The sequence below is a fragment of the Carcharodon carcharias genome, chromosome 20, assembly GCF_017639515.1.
Source record: "Carcharodon carcharias isolate sCarCar2 chromosome 20, sCarCar2.pri, whole genome shotgun sequence".
Classification (NCBI taxonomy): domain Eukaryota; kingdom Metazoa; phylum Chordata; class Chondrichthyes; order Lamniformes; family Lamnidae; genus Carcharodon; species Carcharodon carcharias.
The window spans coordinates 109,300,925-109,316,430 of NC_054486.1; the positions used below are offsets into that span (position 1 = coordinate 109,300,925).

General features: G+C 47.3%; 1 protein-coding gene across 3 annotated transcripts in view; it reads right to left on the reverse strand.

Annotated features, from left to right (window-relative positions):
• Positions 1 to 6,407: 6,407 nt before the first annotated feature.
• Positions 6,408 to 15,506, reverse strand: part of LOC121292179 (probable G-protein coupled receptor 132) — a 92,228-nt gene continuing 83,129 nt past the window's right edge. For 2 of the 3 annotated variants that reach the window (XR_005946208.1, XR_005946207.1), the window contains exons 3-4: positions 12,047 to 13,486; positions 6,408 to 7,517 (exon numbers count right to left, since the gene is read on the reverse strand). Coding sequence is in view for 1 of the 3 variants with exons in the window: in XM_041213829.1 (XP_041069763.1) it covers positions 12,406 to 13,437 (1,032 nt within the window). In the remaining 2 variants the exon portion in view is untranslated. Of the gene's footprint in view, positions 7,518 to 10,821; positions 13,487 to 15,506 lie in introns of those variants that run through there. The other variant, XM_041213829.1, reaches the window with a different exon arrangement.

Consider the following 15,506-nt stretch of genomic DNA (forward strand, 5'->3'; position numbering starts at 1 on the left):
GAAGGTATCAAATGTCACCCCACTGTTCAGAAAAGGAGGGAAAGAGCAAACAGGGAACGACAGCCCTGTTAGCCTGACATCAGTAACAGGGGAAATGCTAGAATTATAATAAAGGATGTGATAACTGGGCACTTAGAAAATAATGGTGTGATTGGGCAGTCATGTTTGAAAAACCTGTTGGATTTTCTTGAGACTGTTACTAGCAGGATAGATAAGGGAGAACCAATGGATATGGTGTATTTGGATTTTCAGAAAGCTTTTGATAAGAGGTTAGAAAGCAAAATTAGAACACATGGGATTAAGGGTAATATACTGGCATGCATTGGGGACTGGTTAACGAACAGAAAACAGACAGTAGAGATAAACAGATCAGGTTAGCAGGCTGTGACTAGTGGTGTACCACAAGAATCATCGCTTGGGCCCCATATATTCACAATCCAAATGAATGACTTGGATGTGGGAACCAAATGTAATATTTCCAAGTTTGCTGATGACATCAGCATCATTCGTGGCTCCTCAGATACTGAAGCAGTCCATGTCAAAATGCAGCAAGACCTGGACAATATCTAGGCTTGGGCTGACAAGTAGCAAGTAACATTCACACCACACAAGTGTCAGGCAATGACCATCTCCAACAAGAGAGAGTCCAACCATCACTCCTTGATGTTCAATGGCATTACCATCACTGAATCCCCCACCATCAACATCCTGGGGGTTACCATTGACCAGAAACTGAACTGGACCCAGCCATATAAATACTGTGGCTACAAGAGCAGGTCAGAAGCTGGGAATCCTGCAGTGAGTAACTCACCTCCTGACTCCCCAAAACCTGTCTGTCATCTACAAGGCACAAGTCAGGAGTGTGATGGAATATTCCCCATTTGCATGGATGAGAGCAGCTCCCACAACCCTCAAGAAACTTGACACCATCCAGGACAAAGCAGCCGCTTAATTGGCACCCCATCCACAAACACTCACTCCCTCCACCACTGACGCACAGTAGCAGCAGTGTGTGTACCATCTACAAGATGTACTGCAGGAATTCACCAAGGCTCCGTCACCTCACCGGACGCCATATTTAATGTGCAGCTGTGCACACACTTCTCAGTGCTTCCAGCCCAGGACTGCTGCAAAGAAGACATGACCTTGAAGGGCAGGAACACTGCAGCCCTAAGTTTAATGAAGCATCACTTGAGTGCCTTTTGGACACAGGGGAGGCCCGCCGTGATGTTCTCTATCCCCGCTCTGGCTGCAGGATGGGCAGCAGCATCATTAATCTGGCATGGGAGGTGGTGGCAGCAATGGTCAGCACCAATGTCCCACTAAAGAAGACAGCCACCCAGTGCCAAAAAGGGATAAATGATCTCCTCTGTTCTGCCAGGTAAGTCATTCTTCTCATCACTCTCAACTCACACACTCATAAACCCATCACACATCCATAAGGATCTCACTCACTGCCAGTTCAAGGGACATCACCATTCACTCTCTCATACACACCTTCATTGTCTTCATCCCATCGTGGGACCACCCACACATGCCAGGCATACTTATCATCTGGCCTGGCAGGCATGCTGCTTATACTCTCTCCCTCTCTTTCCCTGCAGAACAAGCTGGTGGACAAGAGAGAGAAAGGTCGCAGATCTGTGGCGGAATGTCTGAAATCCAGATTCTCTCAGACTTTGAAAACAGAACCATCCAGCTGTCCGGCGAGGATCTCAGCCAGTCCTGTGCTGATGGTGAGGTCAGCACTGCTCTACCAAGTGAGGGTCCAGCAGTGCAACACCCATCAGATAACCATGCTGTGAGTGATGTGTCCTGTTTCACAGGCCACTGCCAGGCACTAATTATCTCCCCTTGCTTTCACAGGCACATCTGGGAAACAGTCGACAGAATCCATGACCCAGGGCCTCCAATCCAACCCCGAAGAAACCTCTGAAGAGGAATCTGATGACACCCTAATTGAAGTCCTATAACAGTGCTCACTCACACCCTCCACCAGCACAGTAACACACACCTCGGTGGGACCTAGTTTTAGCGCAGCCTCGGGATCACAATCTGGTGAGCACATCTCACTGTCTGACCCACAGCAGGTGGAAGCAGGGACTTCCCAGGTACCCAGCACTCGGGAAATTGCTGGAGCTCAGAAATCTGCTGAACCTGAGTCAGATGAGGAGCCTCTGGACTCGGTCATGTCACAGTTGCTGGAGCTGCAAAGACAAGCTCAGGAACATTCAGGGAATGTCCGCTGCACTGCTCAGATTGCCAAGCACGATGGAGGAGTATGTCCGCCTTCAATCTGAGGTGATAGCGCCGGCATTGCCAATGCACCGAAGTCAACACTGATAGGATGGCGGCCGCCATGGAGACCTTGGTCCAGGACGTCACTCCTGCACTGCTGCACGGGCTCAACTCTATCACTGGTGCTATAGTTGGCCTCCAGCAGCGTGTATGCAAGAGGGGTGCTGGGCAGCTCAATCTCACCCCAGCTCCCCCTTCCGCTCATGGAGTCAGCCAGGGGCCCCCGGGCACCCAAAGGGAGGAAGATCAGCAGGTGCACGCTCCGGGGCCCATCCATCCAGGTGACTCCAGGAGTGTCCAGTCAATCCGACTCCCCTCTCCCTGTGACCCCAGCAGCTTCAGCTCCACAGACTGAGGAGGGTGCCACACAGCAGGACCCCGAAAGCAGGCCGGGTCTCGGCCCTCCAGAGGACGCCCGCCAAGGTCACCACAGACAGGGCGTTGCAGTCAGCAGGCTGCCCCCACCTCCGCTGTGGATGTCTGGGGAGCAACAAGACATAGCGGTAGGGTCGATATCCGCCTCATCAGAAGAAACCTCCATCTCCTCCTCAGCCAGCTCCTCTCCCCATTACAGCGCCAGGTTGTAAAGGGCACAGCAGGTGACGACGATGCATGACACCCTCTGTGGGCTGTATTGCTGGGCTCCACCAGACCGGTCCAGGCACCAGAACTTTATTCTCAGCAGCCCGATGGTGTGTTCCACTAAGGTTCAAATTGCAGTACAAGCCTTGCTGTACCTTCACTCTGCTGCGGTCTGAGGCAGCTGCAATGGTGTCATCAGCCACGTCCTCTGCGGGAAGCCCTTACTTAGTAGGTTTATGAGTGTGAGTGTAGGTGGTTTGCTCTGTGTGGCTTAATTAAATTTGGAATCAGGTAGACTGCAATCCTCAAAAGGAGCTAGGGGCAGGATCTTGCCCCCGTCGGGGGTGAAGTTGAATTGCGGGCGCGTACACGCGCACTTCTGATCGGTGCCCCCAATCGGGGGCGCAGCGCCATTTTACATGGGTGGGCCAACTAAGGCCCGCTCAGCATTACACCTGACGGGAAGCGCTATGTACTCCCTGTGTGGGAGGGGTAGTGGGTGGAATCCCTAAATCCGAGAGTGTGCTCATTCACACATGCGCACGAAGGATTGTACTCATCTTCCTGAAGCTAAGTTCAGCCTCAGGGAGATCGACTGTTCTGTCACAAATATTAAAAATAGAAAAAAAAACAATTCCTGACATGTCCCCTCATGTGACACTGTCACATGAGTTAGGACATGTCCACAATTTTAAAAAAATCCTTAATAATTTTTTAAAAGCCTACATGGAACCTCAACCCACCCGTGGATGAGGTTTGATGCTTTTTCTAATTCCCGCTAGGGTTCTCGGTCTGCCCGCCAGCCTTAAGGTTGGACGGGCAGGTCCATTAATTACTTAAATGACTCTGTCAATGGCCTCAATTGGCCATTGACAGGTCAACAGGGGCAAAGCTGATTTTGCTGCACCCCCGCCTACTGGAAAATTTAAATGGGGCGCGGTGACATCGGGGGTTCTGCCGGACATCACCACGTGTCATTTTATGTGTTGGTGAGTGGGCCCCGCCCCCTGCTCACTGACGGGAAAATCCTGCCCTAGGTGTAGAAATGTACTGGAAATGCTAATGAATAAACATGGATGCTGCCTAAGCATGTAAGGTGTGAAGGAAATTTGCATTTTTGACAAGTGAAAGGATCGTTTGGATTTCAAAGGGATGTTTGTCTGTTTACAAGTAGCCAGATAAGCAAGGCTAAGCAGTGTGTTTATTTTTCCCAAAAGTTACTGACAATATTGGCAACATGAAAGGTACGGATATAATAGGAAAGGTACGGTTCCAAAGACATATGAAACAATGGAATTACATACTAAAAAGACAGAAACATATATAAAGGAGAATGAAAGGCTATATTATAGGGGCCATGTAAGATCTAACAGTACTGTGTGAAACAGCCTTGAAGAAGCCTTGTGCCATTTGTGCATAAGTCTGTTGTGTCCAGTAATGAAAGTTAATTCTTCTGTCATACGGGTACTGTGTTAAATTCTGAGGCTGCCTTGCACCTGGCACCTGTCACTCAGCAGCCAGGAGGCATGAATCAAGTGACCAGAATGGCTCCACCTCCTCAATTTTGCCACCAAGCCTCTGCCTGTCACATGCCCAGTGCCCAGATTTGGAACTTGCCAGAAGAGAGTGGATCGTATTGGTCACACAGCGTGCTGATGGAGTGTTATGTGTTATGCCCAGTTTTACCAGGAAGCCTGCCCTGACCAGCACCTTCCCACCCATTGGCTACATACACCAGGAAACTTCAGGAACGTGGCTTCTGATTGGATGATATCCAGGGCCAATCGATATCATGGGTTTGTAAAACCAGGCGAGCTGAATAGTATAAGAATTACTTAAAGCAAGAAACTTCCATGAATATATTCACCACATTCTTACACTCACTAGCATGCTGTAAGGTTCATCCACTGCTGGAGGACTAATGGAATTATCTATAGAGTGCCTCGCCATGGCGCCTACTTTCCTTTGACCCAATTTAGGCTCTAAACTGACTTTAATCTATAAAACTGGCTGGCTTATTTCCTCTTCAGGTAACATTAAAGGTAACACAATGTAGAGCTGTGGTCATCGTGGCTGCTTTAGATGATACATGAACCAAATTCAAAACAGGCAGCAAATGCAAAAAAAACCAAAAGCTTCACATTAATGTTGCATAGGTTCTGAGGTTTGAGGTTCAGTATATTTGTCAGCATTGAATATCAGAGTTTTACTCTGTATCTAACGCCGTGCTCTACCTGTCCTGGGAGTGTTTGATGGGGACAGTGTAGAGGGAGATTTACTCTGTATCTAACGCCGTGCTCTACCTGTCCTGGGAGTGTTTGATGGGGACAGTGTAGAGGGAGCTTTACTCTGTATCTAACCCCGTGCTGTACCTGTCCTGGGAGTGTTTGATGGGGACAGTGTAGAGGGAGCTTTACTCTATATCTAACCCCGTGCTGCACCTGTCCTGGGAGTGTTTGATGGGGACAGTATAGAGGGAGCTTTACTCTGTATCTAACCCTGTGCTGTACCTGTCCTGGGAGTGTTTGATGGGGACAGTGTAGAGGGAGCTTTACTCTATATCTAACGTCGTGCTCTACCTGTCCTGGGAGTGTTTGATGGGGACAGTGTAGAGGGAGCTTTACTCTGTATCTAACCCCGTGTTGTACCTGTCCTGGGAGTGTTTGATGGGACAGCATAGAGGGAGCTTTACTCTGTATCTAACCCTGTGCTGTACCTGTCCTGGGAGTGTTTGTTTGGGACAGTGTAGAGGGAGATTTACTCTGTATCTAACCCTGTGCTGTACCTGTCCTGGGAGTGTTTGTTTGGGACAGTATAGATGGAGCTTTACTCTGTATCTAACCCCGTCTTGTACATTTCCTGAGAGTGTTTGATGGGGACAGTGTAGAGGGAGCTTTACTCTGTATCTAACCCTGTGCTGTACCTGTTCTGGGAGTGTTTGATGGGGACGGTGTACAGGGAGCTTTACTCTATATCTAACCCCGTGCTGTACCTGTCCTGGGAGTGTTTGATGGGGACAGTGTAGAGGGAGCTTTACTCTGTATCTAACCCTGTGCTGTACCTGTCCTGAGAGTGTTTGTTTGGGACAGTATAGATGGAGCTTTACTCTGTATCTAACCCCGTCTTGTACATTTCCTGAGAGTGTTTGATGGGGACAGTGTAGAGGGAGCTTTACTCTGTATCTAACCCTGTGCTGTACCTGTCCTGGGAGTGTTTGATGGGGACAGTGTAGAGGGAGCTTTACTCTGTATCTAACCCCGAGCTGTACCTGTCTTGGGATTGTTTGATGGGGACAGTGTAGAGGGAGCTTTACTCTATATCTAACCCCGTGCTGTACCTGTTCTGGGAGTGTTTGATGGGGACAGTGTAGAGGGAGCTTTACTCTGTATCTAACCCTGTGCTGTATCTGTCCTGGGAGTGTTTGACGGGGACAATGCAGAAGGAGCTTTACTCTGTGGTTCAGTACTGTCTAGGCAGGATGTGTGAAGATTATCTTAGAATCAATTGTTAGTGCAACAAAATAATTTTATTGACATTGAGATACATCAGTTTTTCATGTAACTTGACCTGAAAACTGAAATTCCAACCCAGAGCGATCAGTTCCTCTGTTCTGAGGGGTTAATTCCTTGCTTGAAAACTCCTCACTTGATGGATTCTTGTGCTTGGCTGGAATCATTGTAAGCCTGGATTTTTCTATCTGAAATTAAAATCGTTACAGGGGAGGACCAGCTGGAGTTTATATTTGTCTTTTCACATTTCGGCAAAGAAGTTGTCAGTTTCTATTCTCAGCTTATCTGTCATTGTCTGTATCAAACTTAGAGCAAGCTAGCCTGCCACATTCACTTCGTCTGCATATCTTGGATCAATAAGCAGGCCTGTAAAACTAAGCAATGTTTAACCTTTGTCCTTTGCTGTAATGGTGTTTTAATAAAATCAGTCCTTTCTTAAGTAACGTATCGATCCCAAATAAGTCTCTAATTTTCTCTCAATTGCATTGACTGCATTCCTCCTTCATTAAGTGTGCCAAATCTTACTCCATCCATTCAGTCTGCACTAAAACCAGGTGTTAAAAGCCCATATTGAAAAGTACATCCTCTGGAAATGCTTGTATACTTGTTCTCAGGAACTTGGCATGTTCTTAAAGACATGTGAGCATTGACAGGCTGGAAAAGACCCTCTGATTAGTCTAGTGTCCCTCCTCTGCACTCTTTCCGAAATCTAAAAGCACCCACCATTTGAAGAGACCAAAACTAGACTCAGTATTCCAAGTAAGGTCTAACCAAAGTCTTGTACAAGTCCAAAATAGATCGCCTCAAATCATTATTCTCTGAATGCACCCCCATTTTTTTCTTGGTTGGAAATGGAATTGTGAGTTGGTTTGTGAAGGTTTGGGTAGAGTTGGTTGCACGGTGTGTGGACCAGGATGGTCATGTCAAGGATGGAAGCAGGAGAGATTCTGATGGGGAGTCTCCATCGGAAATTCCATGTTGTCTCCCAGGTTTGGGCAGATCCACTGTGTTCTCCCAGCATTTCCTGGCTTTATTTCAAACTTGCATTTTTTTTTCTACCTTTCTTGACATCTACACACATCCTCTCGAAGAAATATTCTGAGAAAACAGTGTGGAGCAAGGTGGGGTCTGACACAGAAAGAGAAAACCTAGATCAGAATCAGATAACTTCAGAAATCAGACATCAAAGGCAGAGTATACATCAAATATTTAATCCCTTTTTTAAAATGGCATTAAAATGATAAGGTTTAACACTGAACACATAGATGATGGATCACAGAGCAACTTATTCTTTACTCTTTATTCTTCCATGACTGAACGTGCCACATTGACCAAGATTTGATGCAAACTCACAATAGCATGAAAATAAACGTGTGGTTTCATTCAGGCCTGAGATTATGTTAACAGGAAGTATTAACCGACTTAATTGGCAAAGGTCGGAAAGTCCTATGATGTGTTTCACTTTCTGATATTTAGTAGAAACTGATACTTTTGATTAATTTCATGCTCTCTCCTCCAACTTTCTCATCCTTTTCTTTTCCTGTCATTGCTGATTGCACACGAAGATTGGCCGGGCGGTTAACAGTGAGGCGAAGTGTCTTGGGCTACAGGAAGATATAGATGGGATGGTCAAATGGGCAGATAAGTGACAGATGGAATTTAACCCTGAAAAGTGTAAGGTGATACACTTTGGAAGGAGTAATTTGACAAGGAAGTATTCAATGAACAGCATGACACAAGGAAGTTCTGAGGAACAAAGGGACCTTGGCATGTGTGTCCATAGATCTCTGAAGGTGGAGGGGCATGTTAGTGGGGTGGTGTAAAAGGCATATGGGACACTTGCCTTTATCAATCGAGGCATAGATTACAAAAGTAGGGAGGTCATGTTGGAATTGTATAGAACCTTGGTGAGGCCACAGCTGGAGTACTGTGTGCAGTTCTGGTCACATTATAGGAAGGATGTGATTGCACTGGAGGGGGTGCAGAGGAGATTCACCAGGATGTTGCCTGGGATGAAACATTTAAGTTATGACGAAAGGTTGGATTGTTTTCGTTGGAGCAGAGAAGACTGAGGGACGTCCTGATCGAGGTGTACAAGATTATGAGGGGCATGGACAGGGTGGATAGGGAGCAGCTGTTCCCCTAAGTTGAAGGGTCAGTCACAAAGGGGCATAAGTTCAAGGTGAGGGGCAGGAGGTTTAGGGGGGATGTGAGGAAAAACTTTTTTACCCAGAGGGTGGTGACGGTCTGGAATACACTGCCTGGGAGGGTGGTGGAGGCGGGTTGCCTCATATCCTTTAAAAAGTACCTGGATGAGCACTTGGCACGTCATAACATTCAAGGCTATGGGCCAAGTGCTGGTAAATGGGATTAGGTAGGTAGGTCAGGTGTTTCTCACGTGTCGGTGCAGACTCGATGGGCCGAAGGCCCTCTTCTGCATAGTGTGATTCTGTGATTCTCAGCATGGAACTGCCAATTCTCACTGATAACTCACCACTAAATTGCAGTGGTCCCAAGAATAACGGGTGTCAATTGGCAGGAGTGAGCCTCATTGACACCCTGCCACCAGCCACCACAAATTCCATGTTAACCCCTTCTGCCCTCCGATTTAATCGGGGGATGCTCCTCAGGTGCTGGGAGATTGACACAGGGCCCCACCCTGATTAAGTAGGACAGACCACCAGGCGACCACCACGATGGGTTGCCTTAAAACCAGCCCCATGTGCCTGTGTGTGAGTGTTTGTGTGTGTGTTTTTGTGTTTGTTTGTACATGTGTGTAGACCTGTATATGATTCAATTACAGTCACTTAGGGATGATCCAATCAACGTTCCTGAGAATTCATCCAATCAGAGTCCCTGAGATGATATTTATTCAAACCCTTAACTAAAGGTATGTCATTGCAAAGCAGGATTTATGCAATATATTTTCTACACATGCGCTATCTGAATGTACAGCCCTAATCATATATGATATATATATATATATATTACTGCAATAAGCAAATGATATGTTGGCCTTTATTGCAAGAGGACTTGAGTAGAGAAATCTTGATGCAATTGAATAGAGCCTTGTTGAGAATATTACGTACAGTTTTGGTTGTCTCGTTTAAGGAAGGATATACTTGCCACAGAGGCAGTGCAATGAAGGTTCAACAGGCTCATTCCTGGGATGGCAGGATTGCCCTACAAGGAGGGATTGAGAAAACTGGGCCTGTATTCTCTAGGGTTTAGGAGAATGAGAGGTGATCTCATTGAAACATACAAATTCTTACATAGCTTGACAAGGTAGATGCAGGGAGGATGCTTCACCTGGTTGAGGGTCTAGAACCAGGGGACACAGTCTCAGAATAAGGGGCAGGACACTTAAGACTGAAATGAGGAGGAATTTCTTCACTCAGAGGGTTATGGAGGCTCAGCCATTTAATATATTCAGGATGGAGATCAATAGATTTCTGGATAGTAAAGACATTAAGGGATATGGGGATAGTGTGGGAAAATGACGTTGAGATCGAAGATCAGCCATGACCTGTTGGGATGGCAGAGCAGGCTCGAGGGGCCGAGTGGCCTACTCCTGCTCTTATTTCCTATGTTCCCAATATTCTGTCATTCCTCTCCACACAATGTTTAGTCCAATTCAATTTTTTCATAATAATTTATCAATTTTTGTTTCCATTTTCTCGTTCATTAAGATCAAGAATGTCAGAACTAACAAAGGAAATACTCAGTAACATCTCACTCCCATCAAACACTCCCAGGACAGGTACAGCACGGGGTTAGATACAGAGTAAAGCTCCCTCTACACTGTCCCCATCAAACACTCCCAGGACAGGTACAACACGGGGTTAGATACAGAGTAAAGCTCCCTCTACACTGTCCCCATCAAACACTCCCAGGACAGGTACAGCACGGGGTTAGATACAGAGTAAAGCTCCCTCTACACTGTCCCCATCAAACACTCCCAGGAGAGATACAGCACGGGGTTAGATACAGAGTAAAGCTCCCTCTACACCGTCCCCATCAAACACTCCCAGGACAGGTACAGCACGGGGTTAGATACAGAGTAAAGCTCCCTCTACACTATCCCCATCAAACACTCCCAGGACAGGTACAGCACGGGGTTAGATACAGAGTAAAGCTCCCTCTACACCGTCCCCATCAAACACTCCCAGGACAGGTACAGCACGGGGTTAGATACAGAGTAAAGCTCCCTCTACACTGTCCCCATCAAACACTCCCAGGGCAGGTACAGCACGGGGTTAGATACAGAGTAAAGCTCCCTCTACACTGTCCCCATCAAACACTCCCAGGAGAGATACAGCATGGGGTTAGATACAGAGTAAAGCTCCCTCTACACCGTCCCCATCAAACACTTCCAGGACAGGTACAACACAGTGTTTTCAACCAGGACAGGTACAGCAACACTTCACTAGATTGGTTCCTGGGATGAGGGGGTTGTCTTATGATGAGAGGCTGAGTAAACTGGACCTATATTCTCTGGAGTTTAGAAGAATGAGAGTTGATCTCATTGAAGCCTACATGGTGAAGGAGCTATGAGATTGTTGTGCCTGATTGAGGAATCCAGAACATTGTGGCAGCGTCTCAGGGTAAGAGGTCAATCATTTAGGCCTGAGATGAGGAATTTTTTTTTCACTCAAAAGGTTGAAAATCCTTGGAATTCTCTATCCCAGAAGGTTGTGGATGCTCCATTATTACATATATTCAAGGCTGGGATAGACAGATGTTTAATCTCCCAGGGAATCAAGGGATATGGGGACTGGGCAGGGAAGTGGATCATGTTGAATGGCAGAGCAGGCTTGAGGGGCTGATTGGTCTACTCCTGCTCCTATTTTTTATGCCCTTACAACCTTAAAACCAGAGACACATCATTCAGGAGAGAGGTTAGGAAACATTTTTTCATCCAAAGGGTGGTAGAAATGTGGAGCTGTCTCCCACAGAAAGCAGTAGGTGTTCTCTCAGTTAATAATTTTAAATCTTAGATTGATAGTTGACCCTGTAAAAGGGTAGAGTCAATGCAGTGGGATTGAGTTATAATGTAGATCTACCACGATCTCCTGAAATAATAGAACAGGCTGGAGTGGCTGATTGGACTCCTCCTGTTCCTATGACTGCTTTAGAACCTAACTATAACCACTGAATAGAGGAAACCATCGCCCACTGTACAATAATATTCATTTGCCTTTTGCTGCGTCTAGCTGTCTGAGTGAAGCTATCAGCTTGTACCAATTCTGGTGTGAACCCTTTGGGTATTGATCCCAAGCTGCCCCAGATTCAGGATCTTTGTCATTCACCTTTCTTCAACTAGATTCTCATCCAGGCTCCAGAGAGCCCATGACTATTACTGGCAGATGCCTGTCAATAAGGAGCAATCACATAGATAAATGCCCATTCTTGTGGGAATGGTCTGATTCTGGCTGACTGAATCACGTTGTCATTGCTCATCTACCTAGGCAGAGGGTAATGTAATACAAGATTTTCTCTGCCTGGTTCTTCACTTTGGATTCACACCATTCCCTGAACCCTGACAATTCCATATAATTCTCAGCTGAATAATCCTGGTATAACAGAGCAATCGCTGAGAAAACACTTCAGCATTCCAGAATGCTGCCAACACCACCTGTCGTGGTTTCAAGACTTACATTAGATGAGATTGGGAGCCAATGTATTGTGACCCCCATGCTCCCCCTGTTCTTTTCCCATCTAGGCAGTGTCCAAGGGTGGAGGTAGTCAGATAAGTGCTCCAGCACATTAGGTTCACACAAGTTCCCCTCACCCATCCTGTGAATGAACTGTGGGGGTCATGTCCAAACCTCATGTAACCAGTGGGAGCCTTGGATGTTGGGAGCCTGCACAGAAATGTATACATTATTCCCAGAACACCACCAAGTTTCTAATATGGGCCTATTGAATATTAATCCCCACTTTAATGTGCAGTTTTGTTTAATTGAGCTGGTGTTGAATTTTGGTTGGCATGAGAAGATCTTTAGCCAATCCCTGGTCATATTTCACTGGTGATTTGTTCCATTCTGTATGTGGATGTCCCTGAAGTATTTCCGTTTCTCAAAATGCAGCTGTCCAACCCGTTTCTGCGCCAGATACTACACTGCCTGATGGATTGGAAGTCTCTCCGTAGTTCCTGCCTCACACTCTCACAGGAGAACATATAGAGGATTGGGTTTATGGCACTGTTGATTGTGCAGAAGCAAAGGAAGAGAGTGGAGACAGCATAAATCTTTTGTTCGAACCAGCAGCTGTCCGAGTAGAGGGAGAAGGCGATGGCTCTGCTGAGGAGGATGATGTGGTATGGGGCAAAGCAGCAGAGGAAGATGAATATTATGGCAATGGCCAGGTACTTCACCTTGGTCTTTTCGCGTGGGTTGAGACACTGGCTGTCACGGATCCTTCGGAAAATCAGCAGGTTGGTGAGAGCCAGGATGAAAAGGGGAACACAGAAACCCACACAGAACCTGGCGTAGTTGAACTTGGCCACCAGCTCGGGCATGGGAAAGGTCTCGAAGCATGAATCGTTCTTGGCATCGCTACTCTTCACCTTTGACAGAAAGAAGACGGGGAGGTGGGTGACCATCACCAGAAGCCAGACGCAAACACAGACCAACACAGCCGTCCGTCGTCGGCGACGCCACTGCGCTTTGATGGGGTGGAGAACGACAAGGCAGCGATCCACAGAGATACAGCAAAGGAGCAGGATGCTGATGTACAGGTTGTTGAAGAAGATGAAGCCGGTGAGCTGACAGGCGGTGTCACTCTGAGTCCACCGATTTTGGTTCTTTACATAGAGGATCCACTGCGGGATGGTGCCCATGTAGAGCAGGTCGGACAGTGAGAGGGTGAACAGGTATACCGACAGCACATTCTTCTTCCAGATCTTTAGCAAGGAAAGGCACAAGGTCAGTAGGTTGGCCGGCGCCCCGATGGCAAGAACCAGGCAGTAAACGGTGACCAGTGGCACCGCCCCCTGATTGTAGGTGATGTTGCAGGCCTGCTCTGCACCAAGACTGCTGTTGTTCATTGCAAAGGAAATGCTGGGACCATCTTAGCCATCGATTCCAGGCAACATCCTGAAAGAGAAGGAAAATCCTTAGTGTAAACACAAATAGAAAGGCACATTCCACCTTTTCCCATCTGCCTGCTTCCCCTCCCACTCCCATTCCAAAGCTGTTGGCTGCCTTCTCAAGTAGACGCAAAAGATCCAGTTGCACAATGTCAAAAAAGAATGGTTTGGGATGGGGAGGAGGTGGGGTGCGGGGGTGGTGCAGGGCTGGGCAGGGTGGTGTGTTATACCTGGTGTCCTGGCCAAAACGCATCCCTCAATCTGAAATGGATTATCTGATCATTATAGCATTGCTGTTTAAGGGATACAGGGATAGTGCAGGGAAATGGTGTCAAGGTAGACGATCAGCCATGATCTAGTTGAATGGCAGAGCAGGTTATTGCTAAGCAAATGTCACTTGATAGCACTGTTGATGACCCCTTCCATTACTTTACTGATGATTGAGAGTTAACTGATGGGGCAGTAATTGGCCGGGTTGGATTTGTCCTGCTTTTTGGGTACAGGACATATCTGGGCAATTTTCCACATAGCCGGGTAGATGCCAGTGTTTAGCTGTACTGGAACAGCTTGGCTAGGGGCACAGCAAGTTCTGGAGCACAAGTCTTCAGTACTGTTGCTGGAATGTTGACAGGGCCATTAGCCTTTGCAGTATCCAGTGCCTTCAGCCGTTTCTTGATATCACATGGAGTGAATTGAATTGGCTAAAGACTGGCATCTGTGATGCTGGGGACCTCGGGAGGAGGCTGAGATGGGTCATCCACTTCTGGCTGAAGATTGTAGCTTCAGTCTTATCTTTTGCACTGACCCATCATTGAGGATGGGGATATTTGTGGAGCCTCCTCCTCCAGTGAGTTGTTTAACTGTCCACCACTATTCATGACTGGATGTGGCAGGACTGCAGAGCTTAGATCTGATCCGTTGGTTGTGGGATCGCTTAGCTCTGTCAATCACCTGCTGCTTATGCTGTTTGGCACACAAGTAGTCCTATGTGATAGCTTCACCAGGTTGACACCTCATTTTTAGGTATGCCTGGTGCTGCTCCTGGCATGTCCTCCTGCACTCTTCATTGAACCAGGGTTGATCCCCTGGCTTGATGGTAATGGTAGAGTGGGGGATATGCTGGGCCATGAGGTTACAGATTGTGTTTGAGTACAATTCTGCTGCTGCTGATGGCCCACAGTGCCTCATGGATGCCCAGCCTTGAGTTGCTAGATCTGTTTGAAATCTATTCCATTTAGCACGGTGGTAGTGCCACACAACACGATGGAGGGTATCCTCAATGTGAAGGTGGGACTTCATCTCCACAATGTGCGGTGGTCACTCCTACCGATAATGTCATGGACAGATGTATCTGCGGCAGGCAGGTTGGTGAGGATGAGGTCAAGTATTTTTTTCCCTCACCACCTGCTGCAGACCCAGTCTAGCAGCTATGCCATTTAGGATTTGGCCAGCTCGGGCAGTAGTGGTGCTACCGAGCCACTCTTGGTTCTTGGTGATGGACATTGAAGTCCCCCACCCAGAGTACATTCTGTGCCCTTGTCACCCTCAGTGCTTCCTCCAAGTGGTGTTCAACATGGAGGAGGCACTGATTCATCAGCTGGTGGGGGATGCGGTATGTGGTAATCAGCAGGAGGTTTCCTTGCCCATGTTTGACCTGATGCCATGAGATTTCATGGGGTCCAGAGTCGATGTTGAGGTCTGCCAGGGAAACTCCCTCCCGACTGTATACCACTGTGCCCCCACCTCTGCTGGATCTGTCCTGCCGGTGGGACAGGACATACCCAGGGATGGTGAGGGTGGAGCCTGGGACATTAGCTGTGAGGTATGATTCCGTGAGTATGACTATGTCAGGCTGTTACTTGACTAGTCTGTTGAGACAGCTCTCTCAACTTTGGCACTAGCCTCCAGATGTTAGTAAGGAGGACATTGTAGCATCAACAGGGCTGAGTTTGCCATTGTTGTTTCCGGTACCTAGGTCAGTGCCGGGTGGTCATCCAGTTTCATTCCTCTTTTGAGACTCGTTTGAT